Below are 18,802 nucleotides of genomic sequence, written 5' to 3' on the forward strand. Positions count from 1 at the left end.
TGTGTTGTTTAAATTTTATATCTTAGTATAATTGAAAATTATTGGATTTTCTAATTGGTTTTCTTTGCTGTCCAAGTGGCAGGAAAGTTAAGAAAGAGCTTATGACAGCTTTTTTTCAAACAAATGACTTCTTAAATGAGTTATTTTGCTGGTAACAAGTTGCAAAAAGTTTAAGTTTGAATTAAGCAATCATGTTCAAACTTGGGTTAATTGCTGATGTGCAATTTGTTGTCACCTTTGAGGCATTCTTTATATGCAGCTATTATCACCATAGCTTTTTACAGTGACACTATTGCATATGAACAGCTCCATATACGTCTATTGGAAACTTTTAATTTGCATTTGCTATGACACTGTACTGTACTTGTATCCTGTGAGTTGTGATCTTGAAACTTGTATCAATATAATAAATCATATTAGATGTTTTGTGTAATTTTCATTCACCTAGTATAACTCCTTCTCAGTGTCAGGATTTCCATTTCTGGAGATGCATATATATGAAAATATTTTTTTTAATAGTATATATTGTTATCTAGTTAAGAAACTTAATTTATTCAACATTCCAATAAAACTAAATTCTTATACAAATAAAATAAATTATTTTCAAATAATTGTAGATTTATGTTTGGCATCCAATTTTTACAACTTTATAATAATTTCTAACTTCTGAAATTTTTTTAAGGAAATGGACCGAGGGAGAAGATTTGACTTTCTTCTTCAACAAACTGAAATTTTTTCACATTTTATGACAAGTGGTACTAGTGGTAATAATGGAGATTCTCCATTGAAATTGAAACCTGGGAGACCGAAATTGAAGAAAAATGATGAAAAAGCTAAACTTTCAGCAATGGGAGAGTATGTCATTTTATAATTTATCATCATTATTTTGTATTTTGAAGTTTATATATATATTAGAACTTGAACTGGAAACATTAGAAGTTGCATTTGCTTGAAGTTAATTTCTTTCCCTAATTGTCTTGCACAGGTATTTACATGTTAAATCAAACTGATAAACTTAAATTTGCCAAACTGTTTAATTTGAATGAGGTTTTGATACAGTATTTTCATAAACACACTGGAATTTTCTGTTAAATAAAACATTCATCTTTCAAATAAACTAATCAGAAACTTCCTATAAAGCACAGGAACCACATAAACTAAAAAATACACATTGTGTCATTGACAATGAATGGGAGTGGTGGCTTCCAGATAGTGCATGTGACCTAGGTACTATAACTGCCATGTGAACCTGCTTTTTTTTTTTTTTTTTTGGCTGCAATTTGAAATAATTGTAGATGTATAAATTTCCACTATTGTCTGTCTGTCTATCTGTCCTTTCTCTTGAGAACAGAGTTAGATAGATGAAAGACAAGACCAGATATGGAAAGATCAGGAGCAGAAGGCCCGATTAACCGCATACTAATTTTCGACATAGAGCTGAAATCACGTGATTTCAATTCAAAAATTTTCACTAGAACGGAGTTAGATAGATGACTGACGTACAGGAGCAAGACACTACTAATTTGAGATCGAGAGCATATATTTTAAATTAATTAAAAATTACAGCCCGGCATTGTAACGATGTCACAATAAATAAATAATTGCTCGTTAAGTTATAGAGATATTTTATAAATGAATTAAGTTCGATTCAAAGCTCAAATAATTTTATACATTTATATAATATCTAAAATTAATTTCATTGAATAACATCAGATTTATTTTCGAATTTAAAGCAAAATTAAGGTGAATAATCCGCATATTTCGTTACATAATCAGCAAACAATTATCCGAACTCGATACTAAATAAATCTATAGCATACAAAATCTTATCAACTCAATTAAATTCNAGATAGATGAAAGACAAGACCAGATATGGAAAGCTTAAGGAGGCCTCAATCAACTATGTGTGAACTTCTGGTTTGCACTGGAAGTGACATTATTTCAATTCAAAAATTTTTCCTGAAAGGAGTTGGATAGATGATTGGCATAAATCTATTGATAACAGGAAAAGTATGATGTACAGGGCCAAGACACTACTAATTTGAGGTGGAGAGCACAGATTTTAACTTGAATAAATGAAAAATATGATTAAAAATTGCAGCCCAGCATTGTGATATTGCCATAATAAATATACCATTGGCCATTAAAATTGCTATACCATGAAGGCAGCATGCAGCAAACAAAATTTGCATGAAAGGTATAACATGCTGGGATATGCAAATGAATAACATTTCAACACATGCTCTCAAAGTAGGTAGGAATAAGGCCACCTACAATCTGTATAAAAGGAAAGATTGTAAAGCAGGGACCGTATTTTGGTCATTGTCTCTTGTCTCTCACAAGCTAATCTCTGATTGGCTAATCATTTGTTTATGTCTCGAGAGATCATGTCTCTCCAAACACGATTCTGGACAACTTTTTCTCTCGTTTCTCAGAGACAAGTGGATAGTTGTCTTTTGACCTGTCTTTCATCTTTTGCCTTGATTTTGTTATATCCAGTATGGACAACTAGATGCTACTGCGCTGTACAATTGGATTAAGAACACTTTTTATCTCATTATAGAATATTTCGAGAGAGAAAATGCTTTTGATTTTTTTCGAATGCCTACTCGGAAATGTCACTGATTCCATTTTTTTTTTAATTATCCTACATCAATTACTGAACTAATGGATATGATGTTAAGCTTATTTAGATAGTTACGGAGAAATTAGATAATATTTTGAAAAATATGTAAGTACGCACACTTTTCTAACTTAGGTTATTAAAATTTTTATATGTTAAGAGACAAATTGACATTACAATCTGTAAAAACGTTATAAAACAAAAACATAATGACATCATTCTTCCTTGAAAGAAGAGATGAGAGATTAAGTGACTAGAATATGGCCCCTGGTTTCTCATATGGAAATTACATTCGCACATTGGTTGCTTACATAAAGGTGTTGTTATGCCTTATGTAAGGAGGAGGAATACCTACCAGTATATGTCAGAGTTTGATTGTGGTAGAAGTGTTGTAGCCTATTGTGACTGCAGTTTATCATTCCACGCTATTTCTGCTCATGTTGGTCATGATCCCACAACTGTCATGAGAATATGGAATTGATGGGTCCAGAGGACGATATAGAACACTATGTGGGATCTCAGCAGTCTCTGCAGATGGTTTTCCACATGACCTTGCAGGATTGTACAGCCGCATCATATACTGAGTCAGGAACTCAGGTCATTTTCATAACAAGTGTCTGCACAGACAGTGCGACATCTGTAGATCATGAATAATCAGCGTGGTGACCATTGCTGTGGCTTTCCTTGATGCTGCATCAGAGTTAGGCATGCCTACAGTGGTGCATTTAATGATGAATATTGCTGGAGTGGTATCATGTTGTCTTTTCAGACGAAACCTGGTTCTGTGTAAAGCATAATGATGGCCATATCCTTATGTGGAGGCATCAAATGGAATGATCATTGCCAATTTGCATTCATCATCATCTTGTGGACCCAGCAGTGATGGTATGGGGTGCCATTGAGTATACACATCCTGGTCACCTCTTGTTCGCATAGCTGGTAATCTGGACAGCTGCACATTTCTGATGTGTTAGGCCACCATCAATTATATTTTTTCTTTTTAGCTTTATTATTTTAATTTTTTTTTTTTTTTGCTCTTTTATATCAGGTTTGTTATTTATTGTTCTTTTTGGATGGCCATCGTTGTCTTATGGTATGGTCTTATGACTATGTAATTTTGCCTGTATAATGCATTGTCAAAAGTAATAAAAGAAAATTATTCTGTTATGATACAATAATTAATACTTTGAGCATTTTTTGTCATCTTCCATTAACATGCATAATGTATAACAAAAGTAGCATATGATATTCTGCTTTGCTTGAAAATGACACAACTAAAAAAAACTGATTTTGCTTGTTTTTGCATAAATAAACTTAGGTAGAGTATGTTTATTATGTAAAATAGCATATTTGTATTTCCATTGGATTCCCATTAGAGATCAGATGTATTGTCAACTTGTATTCAAATGCTAGTCAATTTGAATTTTTAAATGATACCCTTTTAAAATTAACATTTTTTAAATTATACCACTATCAACAAAAAGCAGTGATATATTTACAAATACCAATGTTAAAAATAAAATAAATGTAATATATTTCTAAAGTAAACATAGAGCAATCATTAGTGATAGGATGATTAATTGGAATTAAGAATCAGAAAAATTGGGCATTTTCCAGTAATCAGAATCAAGCAAATCTGGTTACAAATTCCAATTTTTAAAACAATTTTTCTACATTTAATAAGAAAATTAATTATTTGTTCATTCAAAGATTAAAAATTTTTAAAATTATGACATTATCAATTAAGTATTAGTTTATTGGATGGCACATTTAAGGCTGTGAAGTTGTAATACTGAATTTCTATTTTTCTAATTTGCTTTCGGCGGGAAGTTTCTCATAGCCAATAAAATTTCTTATTGAGTTTTCTTCTGATTTCATACACTTTTTTGTTGGCGATGTATCTTATTTTACCCAATTATTGGTATAGGATTTTTGCACCACACTGTTTATCGAAGTATAGTTGGGCCAAGTACAACTGTTTTTCTTTTTATACTATGGTCTTACGTTTGTTAACTAAACATAACTTAGTTTACTTTCTAGTTTATTGGAAACTTTTACATTTACAAAGCAGAGAGAACATGACACCCCATACACAAGATGTTTGTCATGGCAGACTTCTTTTGTGTAGTCAGAGAAATGAGAAATTGCACTTGATTGATACTAACTGTCTCCATTTTAGGGAGATAAGGTGACGTTAGGGTTACCACCCAGCCAGTATCAGGTCAGACTGAAAATGCTTAAGAATTAAACAATTTTACTGGACTTTGAAGGTCTAAGCAGTAGTACTGTTCTTTAATTACAAGAGTAGTTTTCAGGAAAGTTTGAATTATTGTTTTCTTAGATACAAATGTGCAGTAGATGAGAATGAGAGCAATTATTTCTTAATCTATTATAGTTGGGATAAGAATACCAAAAAAAAAAAAGCTACATTTTTTAAAACTCAAAGTAAAAGTCAAGAGTTTGAAGTTTCATTTTTTAACTTAAACTAAATAGTTTTTAAATTAAAAAATATAATTATATACAACATGCCAGGATGAAATTCATACATTACAAATTAAATGTGTATAAGTATCATTGTCTTCTTTTAAATCTTTACGTCCCTTTCACACTTCGGGAACTAACTGTCTTTATGGCAGAGTCGACCTTCTTTTTAGGCTGCACTTCTGTCTCAGTATGTAAAATATGATTAAAAATATTCCCAGGTTTTCGACACAATCATTATATTTAGTTCACAAATTATAAAAATATAATTTATATAATTAAANATAATTATATATTTTTTTTAATTAAAATTAAATTTAATAAATTTAAATTTTTATTTAAAAATTAAAAAGCATTTTAAATTATTCTTTAAAAATTAAAAACCAAATTAGGCATCAATATAATGCTTTCACATGATAGTTTTGTGCATTTTGTGTTGGCTCCAGAAATTTTCTATTATCAGAATCAATACTAAAAACATTAAAATAGACTTTGCTTTCCTTTAAAAGATATTTAGGCAGATGTGAAATGTTTTATTACAACACTAAGGTCTTCAGAATAATTTCAGTTTTTATCACAAAGCTTATTGTTTTATTTCTTATCATGTAATAGTTGAAATAAAGGATAAAATCCTGTGAAATTTCTTTTGTATTTGTACAAAGTCAATTGAATTAGTTAATTGTACTTTGTACAACCAAATTAGTCAATTGTATAGTTAGTCAGTTATACTTTGTACAACTGACTAATTGATCTAATAATATGATTCCTCAATTGAAATTAATGCAGTGGTGTAGCCCTTAACAATTGCATTGTGCCTACTACAACTTTCAATGACTACCAACATCAGGTTAAAAAATAACTATAGAGATAATCCAAGTCATCACCAAATTATTTTTCAGATAATTTTGAATTAAAATTATTTTAATGTTGTTTATATTTTTCATAATGACAATTTTAAAAAAGACAAATTTGAAGTTTTAATCTACATAAATATAAAACTAAACATAAATATTTTGTCTTTTATTTTAGTCATCGACATCGAATGACTGAGCAAGAAGAAGATGAAGAATTACTTTCCGAAAGTCGTAAAAATCTTATGTTAGTGACTCGTTTTGAAGAATCCCCATCATGTAAATATCATTTTTATACATTAAATTTTATTTTGTAAGAAATTTTTGAAAGATCTTGTTACTTGAATTCATCTGAAATTTATTTGAAGGAATAGATTTTAGGATCATATTTTTTTCTGTTTATTTTGTTAATTGAATACATATATAGTAATTAATATAAATCATTTTAAATACATAATCACTTTAATATAAATGTTCATATTTTCAGAATTGCAAGACATGCATGATTTAATATTTAAGTAAATCTCTCCACATCTAATATATTTATAAGTTATTATTAAATACACAAGGTGGTTTGAATAATGGTACTCAGACACGTGGAGCCAGCTCTACTGAATGAAAGACATGACATATACTGAATGACACATGTAATGCAGATCATGGGTGAAAATAATTGAAACAACATCACATTTTCCCCTGGTGGTGAAAATAGTTGAAATTTTCACCACCAGGGGAAAATGTGATGCTGTTCACTTAAAACATGTGTTTCTGGCTGTGGGCTTGCAATTTGAAAGATTATGTTTATCAAGAATGTATGCTTTCTGTGTCAGAGCTGAAGACCATCAATGTGACATGTCTCCTAGATTCCTCTTGAAATGTTACATGAGGCAGTTTATAATGCTGTTTTAAGATTAGAACAAGTAGTTGACAGAGAAGGATCCTACATTGAGCACATATTGTAAATGTGTAAAATGTAATTTTATACTTCTAATAAAATTTTGTCCCCTTATATTATAATTGTTATTCTTGCAGTGCCATATTTTTCCCTGGTTATGAAAATTTTAACTGATGTTTTTTCCCCTTTTTATAAATATCTTCCCTATTATCTGCATTGAATGTGTACCAAGTTTTGTTTGGTTCAGTTGAGCCCATTCCATGCATGTCTGAGTACCATCAATTTAATTCTAACCACTCTGTATATGGTACTAATTTTTTTATATTTAAAATTATTGAATTAAATGAAATATCTAAAATTACTTTTGGAGTTCATTATTTTTATTGTGACTAATAATAATTAACCCCTTTTAAGCCGCCCATTTTTTTTAGAATTTTTAATTAAGCATAAAAAATACTTAAAACTGAAAAAAAAAAACGAAAGAAATGCGTTAATTTTGAAGAAAAAGCTTCAAAGTCTAAGTTTTTTTGTCTGGCCTTTCTGCGAAATTTAACACCGATGAGTTATTGTTTACACATGGATGAGTTATTGTTTACACACCTTGAACACAGCTGGAGTCGGATTTCCCGGGACATTCTCATAGACATCGTGGGAGGACAAGGGTTTAAAGTAGGGTGACTTCAATCTGGCAGTATATTTTTAAATATTTTAAAAAAATTATAATTTTTATTGCGATTTCCGACCCCCCTAATTAATTAAACTTCTATATAATAAAATCTATTAATTAAAAAAATTAAAAAACTATCGGAAGTCGTTTTTGACATCAGAAAGCAGCTTTAAATAACTTTACCGAAGGAAAATCGGTGCGCTACAACTTTAGAATGATAAATTAATTTTGATAAAAAACTCCCATTAAAAAAACATTAAGCCTTCATTGAGCCTTATCAAAGGCTCATTAAAATCGCGATAAAATTTTTTCGCGTGCGCAAAAAATTCTGAAAAAATTTGGGGACCTAAAAAACATTCCAAAAATTCAAAAAAAATAATTTTTTCAAAAGTGGCCTTAACGACGTAATGCTATAAAACTTGCTCGAGTCACACTCGAGCGCGGCTCAGAAGGGGTTAAATAATCAGTAAACAGTTTATAGTAATTAAAATTTTAGTCTGATTAAATAAATGTACTGATTGAACTACGAAGTATTAAGTGTAACTGCTGATTTGGTTGGTAATGTCACACAAGTCATTTCATTCAGTCTTCCATAGTATTCTTCAGATGTCCCTTAACAGCTATATTGTATTTCTGAAATTGAAATTACAGCTGAAAAGAAAACTTTCAAGACACTGAAGGCATCCAAACAGATTGTGATATCCATTCTCCATGCTGTGGTAAAAGCAGACATGTACAAATCATTCAAGTTGTTAGTTAACCATTCCACTCACTGTATCAGTGCAAAGAGTAATGGCCAACATCATCATATGACTAAACCATTGGCAACAAAACAATGTATGATATATAAATATTTCTGGTATTGACAACTATCATCATACTCTGCAATTTGAAATAAGTCACTTGCATCAGCCATATTGTAACAATATGATTTGAGTAAGTTGAGGACAATGTCATTTCATTTTGAGTGTGTACATTTATTGAATACATTGTTAAAAGAAAATTTGTACTTTATATTCATCAGAAACTTAAAATGTGTGTTTGAAGTTTTCGTGAGTGTTTTAGTGTCAGATAATCAAATGATAAGTTAAACAAAGATGATAAAGCACATTATAGGTCAGTCTTGTAGCAGTTGTCTGCAGATGTTTCTAATAAAATCAACAAAAATAGACTTAATGCTTCTCATCAGAGAATCAGCATGTTATAGTTTGAGAAATTGTGGCATATTTTGATTGTAGAAAGAATTTGGATACCATAATTTGTCATAAAATTAATGTAAATATAAATAAATATATGAGATTGTAGCAATAGATTAATTAAGATTTATTTTTAATGCAGAGCAAAATTTTTCAGCAGTTTTAATTACCACCTTCCGATTCCGGAATTTTGAATGTAAAGTATTCAATATTTCAAACGCTCAACAATTTTAGAACTTTCGTTAAATTTTACTTACTTGTTAAAAACCTTATGTTAATTTTTTATATGATAAATAAAAGTTTTTATTTTATAAAAGTATTTGTTTTCAGAATAATTTTGCTATTTAAATTTTTCAGATATAAAAAATGGTGAACTTAGAGATTACCAAGTTCGAGGATTAAATTGGATGATCTCTTTGTATGAACATGGAATTAATGGCATATTAGCTGATGAGATGGTAAATATTAGCATAAAATGTTTCAAATCTTGTATTAAAGATTTTCCTGGATATATATTAATATATTATCTTAAATTATTAAATATATTTTAGGGTTTAGGTAAAACATTACAAACAATATCTTTATTGGGTTATATGAAACATTATCGTAACACTCCTGGTCCTCATATGGTTATTGTGCCCAAATCTACTTTAAGTAATTGGGCAAATGAATTTACACGATGGTGTCCATCTTTAAAAGCTGTTTGCTTTATTGGTGATCAGGAAAAAAGAGTAAGTGTAATTTTTTTAAATATTAAAATAATTTTATTTATAAATTATTAAAAAGCTATAATTAAAAAAATATATATCTAACAAATTAAATTGTATCTTCAATTTTAGGCCATATTTATTAGAGATACTTTAATGCCTGGTGAATGGGATGTTTGTGTGACATCCTATGAAATGGTTATTAGAGAAAAAGCAGTATTGAAGAAATTTAATTGGAGATATCTAGTTATTGATGAAGCTCATCGTATTAAAAATGAAAAATCCAAGGTAAGCATTTTCATTACAATTTATTATTACTAATCATTAATATCAAAATGTTGATTTAAATTACTTATAAAAATAATTTTTTTTGAAGTTAATTTATTATTATTTGTAAATTGTATTCAAACTTTGAATATTATGTAATGTGTTATATCCTTACATTACTTGTTATATAGCTTGTTATAAAAATTTATTTCATTTATTCATCTTCAGGCTAATCTGTAAAGTGTAATCTGAAAGTGAATAAATGCAAACTTTGCAATACTATGAAAAACAACAGGGATGGATTGATTTTGCAAGAATAGAAAAATGGGAGGCTGAGAATAGAATTTAATTCTTACTTAGCAAATATATGTTAAAATGTCTGTTTCAAAGAATTTATAAAGTACATTAATTTACTTTATAATTAAGAATTCAAGACAAGCAAAGAAAAGCTTCTCTCTCTCTCTCTCTATCTCTTTTTATTACTACATATTTATAGTCTCTTGCATACCATAATGTAAATTACTAGTCCTCAAGCTTAAATTTAATTTTTAAATTTTATGATCTAAATCAATGGTGGGCAACCCACGGGCCAATATGGCCTGTAAAAACTATTCGCTCTATTCAGCTCACGAGATCTTTAGAAGAAATTATAAATAAATATTTTTTGATGTAATTCATCTAGTTTAAATTGAATATTATTCTCTGAAGTATGGCGGCAGCAATGACAGGAAAAAATAAGGGCGCCATTTCCTTATTTAAACAAAAAATGGGAGAACAGAATTTTTCTAAATTATTTATATCTCATTGCATCATCCATCAAGAAAATCTATGTGCAAAAGCTATGCAATTAGAAAATGTAATGTCTGTCATATCCAACTACAAAAACACAATAAAAAAATCAGCACTAAGTCATCGAGAATTTTGAGAATTGCTAATTGATCTTGAAAATGAATATACAGATGTTCAATATTATTGTCCAGTCCATTGGCTCACGAGAGCAACCGTATTAAGCAAATTTTATAATTTGAAACACGAAATTAAACTATTCATGGATATGAAAGGAATTCCATTGAAGCATTAAATGATGAGAAGTGGTTGTAAGACCTGGCATTCTTTGTTGATATTACAGGACACTTGAATGTTTTAAATGAAGCCTTACAAAAGTAAAATCAAGATGTGACACAATTATGTGGACATATTAAAGCTTTTAGAAGTAAACTCCATTCGTGGCAATCCCATATAGAGAAAAATAATCTTTTTCATTTTCCACCATTATCTAATTATAGTGACAAATATAATCTTCAATTTTTTGTTAAAAATACCAAAGATCTTTATTCAGAATTTGATCAACATTTTCAAGATTTTGACAAGAAAAATATTTATTTTCAGTTATTTAACTCGCCCATATCCATCACTGAAATCAAAACTGTTCCAGAGAAATTTCAAACAGAATTATTGTATCTCAAAAAGAGGATAGGTTTATAAGAAAATTTTAATTTTACACCTGTCCATGAGTTTTATAGAAATCTGACGACTGAAGAATTTCCAAATTTATTTGATAATGCGAAATATATTTACTCTTTATTTGGCTCAACATACCAATGTGAACAGCTGTTCTCCAAGATGAAGTACTTGAAATCAAAGTACAGAACCAAAATAACCGATATGCATTTGGAAAACAACTTGCGTTTAAGCACCATACAAATTGAACCAGATATTGAAATGCTAACAAAATCTTTGCAGCACCAGATGTCACATTAAATAAATACTTTTTTCATTTATACACTTATATTTATTGTTTATGATTAATAGTTATTTTTCCAATTCTTTGTAATTTTCGAAAACGATAAGAGAAATAAATGTAGTAATTAATTTCTTTTTTTGTAATATATATATTTATTTCATATTTGCAGACTAAAAATTACAGGTCACAAGAAGGTGTCAATTAACTACTATGGCCTGCGGAAAAAACATAAAATTTATTCTGGCCCATGTTATAAAAACGGTTGCCCACCCTTGATCTAAATAATTGATGAATATATGATTAAACATGATAAATTGATGATAAATTATATCTATATAATTGGACATGTAAAGAGCATCTTCTCATAAAAGGCATAAATAAGCTGTGTGGTGGGGGTGAAATCCTAATATATCTGAACCAGAACATCTATAAAAAAAGTTAGAGGATTTGATCTGGATTCAAACTTATCATTTATAGTGACAGCAAGTATCTTTGCTATGCTGTCCATCTAGCCATTACCATTTGATAGAAATTTTCTTATTGGCTAATTATCTGCATATTTTAATATAAGACTCAAAAGTTGATGATTTATTGGATTAATTTTTTATAGAATTAAAGAAAAAGGAAAAATTCAGTTTGTTTTCAGTAAATAATTATTTTATTTAAAAACAAGAGAATTGTTGACTGAATAAGGAGTATGTATTTGTGTATAAAAATAATAAGAAAATTTGTAATTATTTCTATTCTTTTTTCCTCTCTCAGTGATTGAATATTTATCAATATCTTTCAAAAAATTATAACAATTGATTAATAAACAGAAATAAATATTAAATATTTAAATACAGCAAGTTCTCACTTAATATTGTTGATGATAGGTTTTTGGAAACTGCAATGCTAATTGAAAAATGATACATAGTGAAACTAATTTTACTATAGACTGATTTATATAAGCAAGATATAATTGGATCATGTTTATAACCTCTGGTATTTATTTCTCACCTCATAGAATCAATTTTACTGTTTATAAAGAAAATTCAACAATGATGGTTACAAATGTATCTTTTCTCAACAATATTAAATGAAATGACATTAAATGGGAATTTGTGGTATTGATGATGATTTTCAAGATTCTAATATAAAAATATATCAGTAGAAGGTTTATAATAAAATAATGATAAATTAGATGAGTTTGATATGCTTTGAAAATGCTATTGGCATTTGCTGAATGATTTATAAATCACTTATAACTTAATTTTACAATTATTCATGGTGATCTAGTGTCTTGACACTAGATCACCATGAATAATTGTAAAATTGAGTTATGATTATATTACAGCACATTATATTTTAGTTACTAAGTTAAAAAAAAAAAATTGTTTATAGTCTGTGGTTTATGAAAGAAAATGTATACTGTATTGGTCATGTTGAGATTATTTAAACTTTGATTTTGCTTAGACTTTGGATACAATAAATTTTATTAACTAAAGCAATGGTTTTCCTCAGGTAATAAAATTTTCATATGTAATATATTTATTAAAACATGAACCATGTTAGTATAATTTGTATTAAAGTAAGTATTATAATGAAATTTTTATTAAATTACAAAAGTTATTAGTTACTTTGTATAATTGTCTCTTGCATACAACAATGCAATTTTGAATGAGTAATTTTTTTTTTATTGAATTCATTATATATTTGTATATATAGTATATCAAATGTTGAACAGATTTATAGAAGCTTACTGAAAGATTGTTAGATTAATCTAAGTGTGCTGTAAAATAAGTTTAAATTAATAATTATGTTTGAGTATTATTTATAGATATATTTTACAAGTATGATATATTTCTAAGATATGCAAATTTTAAAATAAAATCATAGATGAAAACATGTTCATTATTTTTAATTAAAGAATTAATTTACTTTCAACAAATTACAGTAGAGCATTGATTATCCGACCCCTGATTAACCGTCACATCGGTTAGCCGACTGTTCTAGTCGGCAAATTCAAATGTCCGCTAGTGATGTGGCGCTACAATATTTGGCTGTCTTGGTTACTTTAATAGTATTTTTACATGTTTTAGCTGGCAACATGGCTCGACCATGAAAGGGAGCCAGTATTTAAACAAGGCTTAATTTTCTAATTTTTAATGATACAATAGTGACGATTATTATTTTAAAAAAATTTTTGTTAGGCTTAACATTGATGAAAATTCAACGTGAAGTAGGTTAATAGCTATATAGTAATATACTAATTACAAGAGATATACTAATATACTATACTAATAATGTAATTTTTCATATTATTCGGTTATCTGTTTTTTCAGTTATCCGACCAACCCCAGTCCTCAATTGAGTTGGATAATCGATGCTCTACTGTAATTAATTGATATCAAATACAGCGTTTTGTTATAAAATAGTACTCATTTTCTTAGACACAATACTATGATTTTTTTACAGTTTATTTTATTTTTGTTTTCAGCTTTCTGAAATAGTTAGAGAATTTAAATCAACCAACAGACTGTTATTAACTGGTACTCCACTGCAAAACAATCTTCATGAATTGTGGGCCTTATTAAATTTTTTGTTACCAGATGTGTTTAATTCTTCTGAGGTAAATATGTTTGCTGAATAATAATTTTTTGTAATATATTGGTGCACTTAAGTAAATAATTGATACTACCTCTACCCAAATCTTTATTATGGCTTCATTTTAATTATGTACATTCTTAACAGCCTTCTTATGTTCTTTTTCAGTCATCTCAAAACAAATCTTCCAAATTTTTCTGGTTTTGTTATGTAATAATTAAATTGAAAATGGGGATATTACTGCAAAATATATATGAAAAAGTATTTATTCCTATAATGAAGATTTTTGATTTACATATTTTAAATTTTCATCAAATTAATAATTTAATAAAATTATTATTGACAAAATTAGAAAAATCTTTCTGAAACTAATTCTTACTTAATTTATTCTCAATAGTTTTAAAGTTTTATTTAACATTAGACAACAGATATCATCAAATTGCTAGCTTTTATTTTCTCAGATTTGGAAGTTTCTAATATTCAGTTTGTATTGTATGTTCATATCATAATATTTTACATTTATTTATTAATTTGTAAATTATAGTTCATTATTAATAGTTGAACTATTATTTTGACTATTAACCAAAATAAGGTTTGAAAGTTTGCATCTAAACATCTTATCATATTAATTTTCAGTAAATGAAAAATAAATAAATCACATCTTTGCAAGCATAATTTAGTCAAACTAAATTTTCTACCCTAAGCTGGAATTTTTATATTATATATAAAAAAAAACACCTTTTCACACATTTCCAGCACTTCTTCATAGTTCTACTGAATGTTTTCAGCTTGATTTACAGGCCTTCTTCAGATTAGATGCCATTCCAATTAGAAGGAGTTACATTGTGTTTCCTTGGCCAGTGACTTTATACTTCAAACTAAATCCTCTACCCTAAGCTGGAATTTTTACATTCATTAGAACTGATATGAGAATTCTAACAGAGTTATAAAATTGATTAATAGAATGAAGGTTTTAGTAACTCTAGAAAACAGCTCTAATTTGAACCTTAATCCAAACTATTCCTCACTCGTAGATTATTATAAGAACTTTCTCCTTCCAAATAATAATTTGGTTAAAGTAATAACATGTACATTACTTTCACATATTTTTCCCATCAACAGGCGACACATTATGCCAAAAAGGGAAATTGAACTTCTCTTCACAAGAGCTTATTTCTAATTTTGACAAACATCTGGATGGCTAACTCATTAGTATGTCCCATCAGCTGATACAAACCCCAAATTTCTATTGGAAGGAACTTACGCATAAAAAGGATGATTTTCCACGATTTGGGGAGTTTTTTGCTGTTTTGCTGTTTTGGCCTTTTTCTTTTGTGCTCCTTCCTTGAGAAATCTTCCTCCAATCCAAGCTGACAACTGCATCACTTTGCTTCACTTTAACAGATAGTCAGAAGAAGATTGACAAAAGATTCAGTCCTTCCTATTGAGGTAGTATGTTTTATTTATGTAAACTCTCTCTCTCTCACTCGTGACCAGATAGGGACTTTAGAATTTCTTTATGTAAGATTGTATATTTGTATTTTATTTTAATTTGTTTCCATTAAATTTTGGTTTTGTTGCGTTAAAATGGTCTCATTCTTGATCTCAAATATTAGCCGAAGTCTCATTGCATATCTATGATCCCTCCCTCTCATAAANAAAAATATATATATATTTTTTTTATTTGATTTGTATATAATTTTCTTAATCATTTTGTTATACAATATAATAATTTTATTAAATTTAAAATGTAAATTTTGAATAAGTATTAATAACAACATAATACATACTTTGTTTGGCTATCTGTGAGAAATTTTTTCTTTTTCAGTTTTTTTATATATATCATATCACTAAAATTAAATAAGACAGAAACGTGTAAGAAGATTTACAGATAATGATAATTAATGGCTTATAAAGATCATGATTGTAAAAATAGATTTAAATCTCTCTGCCTTCTTAATTAACATTTAGAAGTTGAAAATCTTATTACAAGTAGTAATGAAAAAATACTTTTTTGTAGATAAGATTAATCAGTACAAAATCAGTTTAATTATAGAGAAAAATATGTAACAGTTTTTAATTTATAGGTGTACTAACTACAAGAAATTAAATAGTTTAGAAATAGAGAACATGTTATGAAAATTACAAATTGTTTTTATTAAAAATTATAGAAACAGTACATGGTTGTACACAGTGTATATATATATTAAAATGAATATTAAATCTAACTGAAGAATAGTATTAAAATTATCTTTAATTGAAAAGAAAAAATTATTTAAAAAATATTTAATAATTGTATAATATTTCAAACAAAATCTTCTACTTTAAGCTGGAATTTTTACATTATATGTAAAAACACAGCTTTTCATACATTTCCAGCACTTCTTTACAGTTCTAAGGAACATTTTTGGCTTGATTTACAGGCCTTCTTCAGGTTAGATGCCATTCCAATTAGAAGGAGTTAGTTGTGTTCCAAAATGAAACAATTCAATTTTTTTTGAGGTTATTTAAATTTCTTATGTTGTAATTTTAGATTTATAAATTTAAATAAAGTTATTCATTGAAATGTAAAAGAACATATAATAAATATTACACAAATTAAGAAATTATACCCCGACTTACGCGGTTATCGCTCGGTCCCACCTATCGCGTAAGTTCGGGGTATCATTATATATAAAAAAAAACACCTTTTCACACATTTCCAGCACTTCTTCATAGTTCTACTGAATGTTTTCAGCTTGATTTACAGGCCTTCTTCAGATTAGATGCCATTCCAATTAGAAGGAGTTACATTGTGTTTCCTTGGCCAGTGACTTTATACTTCAAACTAAATCCTCTACCCTAAGCTGGAATTATTACATTCATTAGAACTGATATGAGAATTCTAACAGAGTTATAAAATTGATTAATAGAATGAAGGTTTTAGTAACTCTAGAAAACAGCTCTAATTTGAACCTTAATCCAAACTATTCCTCACTCGTAGATTATTATAAGAACTTTCTCCTTCCAAATAATAATTTGGTTAAAGTAATAACATGTACATTACTTTCACATATTTTTCCCATCAACAGGCGACACATTATGCCAAAAAGGGAAATTGAACTTCTCTTCACAAGAGCTTATTTCTAATTTTGACAAACATCTGGATGGCTAACTCATTAGTATGTCCCATCAGCTGATACAAACCCCAAATTTCTATTGGAAGGAACTTACGCATAAAAAGGGTGATTTTCCACGATTTGGGGAGTTTTTTGCTGTTTTGCTGTTTTGGCCTTTTTCTTTTGTGCTCCTTCCTTGAGAAATCTTCCTCCAATCCAAGCTGACAACTGCATCACTTTGCTTCACTTTAACAGATAGTCAGAAGAAGATTGACAAAAGATTCAGTCCTTCCTATTGAGGTAGTATGTTTTATTTATGTAAACTCTCTCTCTCTCACTCGTGACCAGATAGGGACTTTAGAATTTCTTTATGTAAGATTGTATATTTGTATTTTATTTTAATTTGTTTCCATTAAATTTTGGTTTTGTTGCGTTAAAATGGTCTCATTCTTGATCTCAAATATTAGCCGAAGTCTCATTGCATATCTATGATCCCTCCCTCTCATAAAGGTACAAAATTGTTATTTTGCATGACTAATGCACTAATTAGGCTGGTGTCAGGAAAAATCTACAGGAAGATTACAAGAACTTCCTGTTCACAACTAAGATATTTCTATAATCTCATCCAGTGACATGGTGGGCAGATCTTTCGGATCTGACGCCGAACATGGGTGAGAGACAACCCTCTCTTAACCCCGGATTCCCACATTATAAAGAAGTGTTGGAAACATATGAAAAAGTGTGTTTTTATATATAATAATTTAGTCAATTATAACGATATCTTCTAACTTAATCACTGGTACAGTACTAATAATAACACTAAAGAACCTTTACTTCCGATGACAAAACTTGTATTAAAGTTTTGTCATTGGAAGTAAAGGTTCTTTAGTGATATTAGTCAGTTATATCTCTTTGCAATATGTTACATTGGTCTTACTATTATGTTGCAAATTTAGTTATGAATTCAGTATTACTCAAAAAATTGTTCTGAATAACCATTAGTAATGCAAAATTTTCAGAAGTAACAAGATTTTTAAAAATTTGCAATATTGAATCTATTGAATTATATTCTCTTTTTAAGTTTAAGAATCTTTGATTTAAGTTTTTAAATTTCCTAGAGTAATCAAAAGTATTAGAATTAATTTGACTGAATAATAGTTATAACAGAAGTTAAATAGATGATCAATACATCAGTTAACTATAGAATCCTATAGCTGTTTTAGTATATTAGTTTTAAATCTTACATCAAAGATATAAATAAATTATGTAAAGTTTATATATATAACTTTTATGAACAGTCAGTAATTATTGGGATATTAAGTTCATGTCAGAGAAATTAACAGCATTTAATTCAAACGATGATTAAAAATTTTTCATTATAAATATTAAATATGAGTTAAAAATATTTTAACAACTGTGAGCAAGTGCAAAAATTTATAGAATTTTAAATAGATTAGTTTGAAGAATAATAATAGTTTTATTATTACAGTAGAACCTCCATTATCCGGACTAATTGGGGATGAAGGTAGTCCGGATATGGAAAAATCCGGATAATCGAAACAAATACTTTAATTTGTCTTTTAATGATAATACAACGCATTTTCTTTTCGATGACATATCGGTAATATTAAAAGTAAATACTATATTTAAATCGTGATCAAATTTTCAAGAAACAAACGTTCGTATT

The 18,802-nt window shown here is 28.3% G+C and overlaps 1 protein-coding gene across 1 annotated transcript in view; it reads left to right on the forward strand.

Moving 5' to 3' along the window:
- The first annotated feature begins 662 nt into the window (after positions 1 to 662).
- The window catches only part of LOC111614976 (SWI/SNF-related matrix-associated actin-dependent regulator of chromatin subfamily A member 5-like), a 61,893-nt gene continuing 43,753 nt past the window's right edge, over positions 663 to 18,802 (forward strand). Inside the window, exons 1-6 of the mRNA XM_023356351.1 lie at positions 663 to 855; positions 6,134 to 6,234; positions 9,071 to 9,171; positions 9,265 to 9,444; positions 9,553 to 9,708; positions 13,911 to 14,042. Coding sequence (XP_023212119.1) covers positions 686 to 855; positions 6,134 to 6,234; positions 9,071 to 9,171; positions 9,265 to 9,444; positions 9,553 to 9,708; positions 13,911 to 14,042 — 840 coding nt within the window. The 5' untranslated portion in view covers positions 663 to 685. The remainder of the gene's footprint in view (positions 856 to 6,133; positions 6,235 to 9,070; positions 9,172 to 9,264; positions 9,445 to 9,552; positions 9,709 to 13,910; positions 14,043 to 18,802) is intronic.

The sequence above is a fragment of the Centruroides sculpturatus genome, unplaced genomic scaffold (assembly GCF_000671375.1).
Source record: "Centruroides sculpturatus isolate CEXI.00-Female unplaced genomic scaffold, Cexi_2.0 scaffold81, whole genome shotgun sequence".
In the NCBI taxonomy this organism is placed as follows: Eukaryota; Metazoa; Arthropoda; class Arachnida; order Scorpiones; family Buthidae; genus Centruroides; species Centruroides sculpturatus.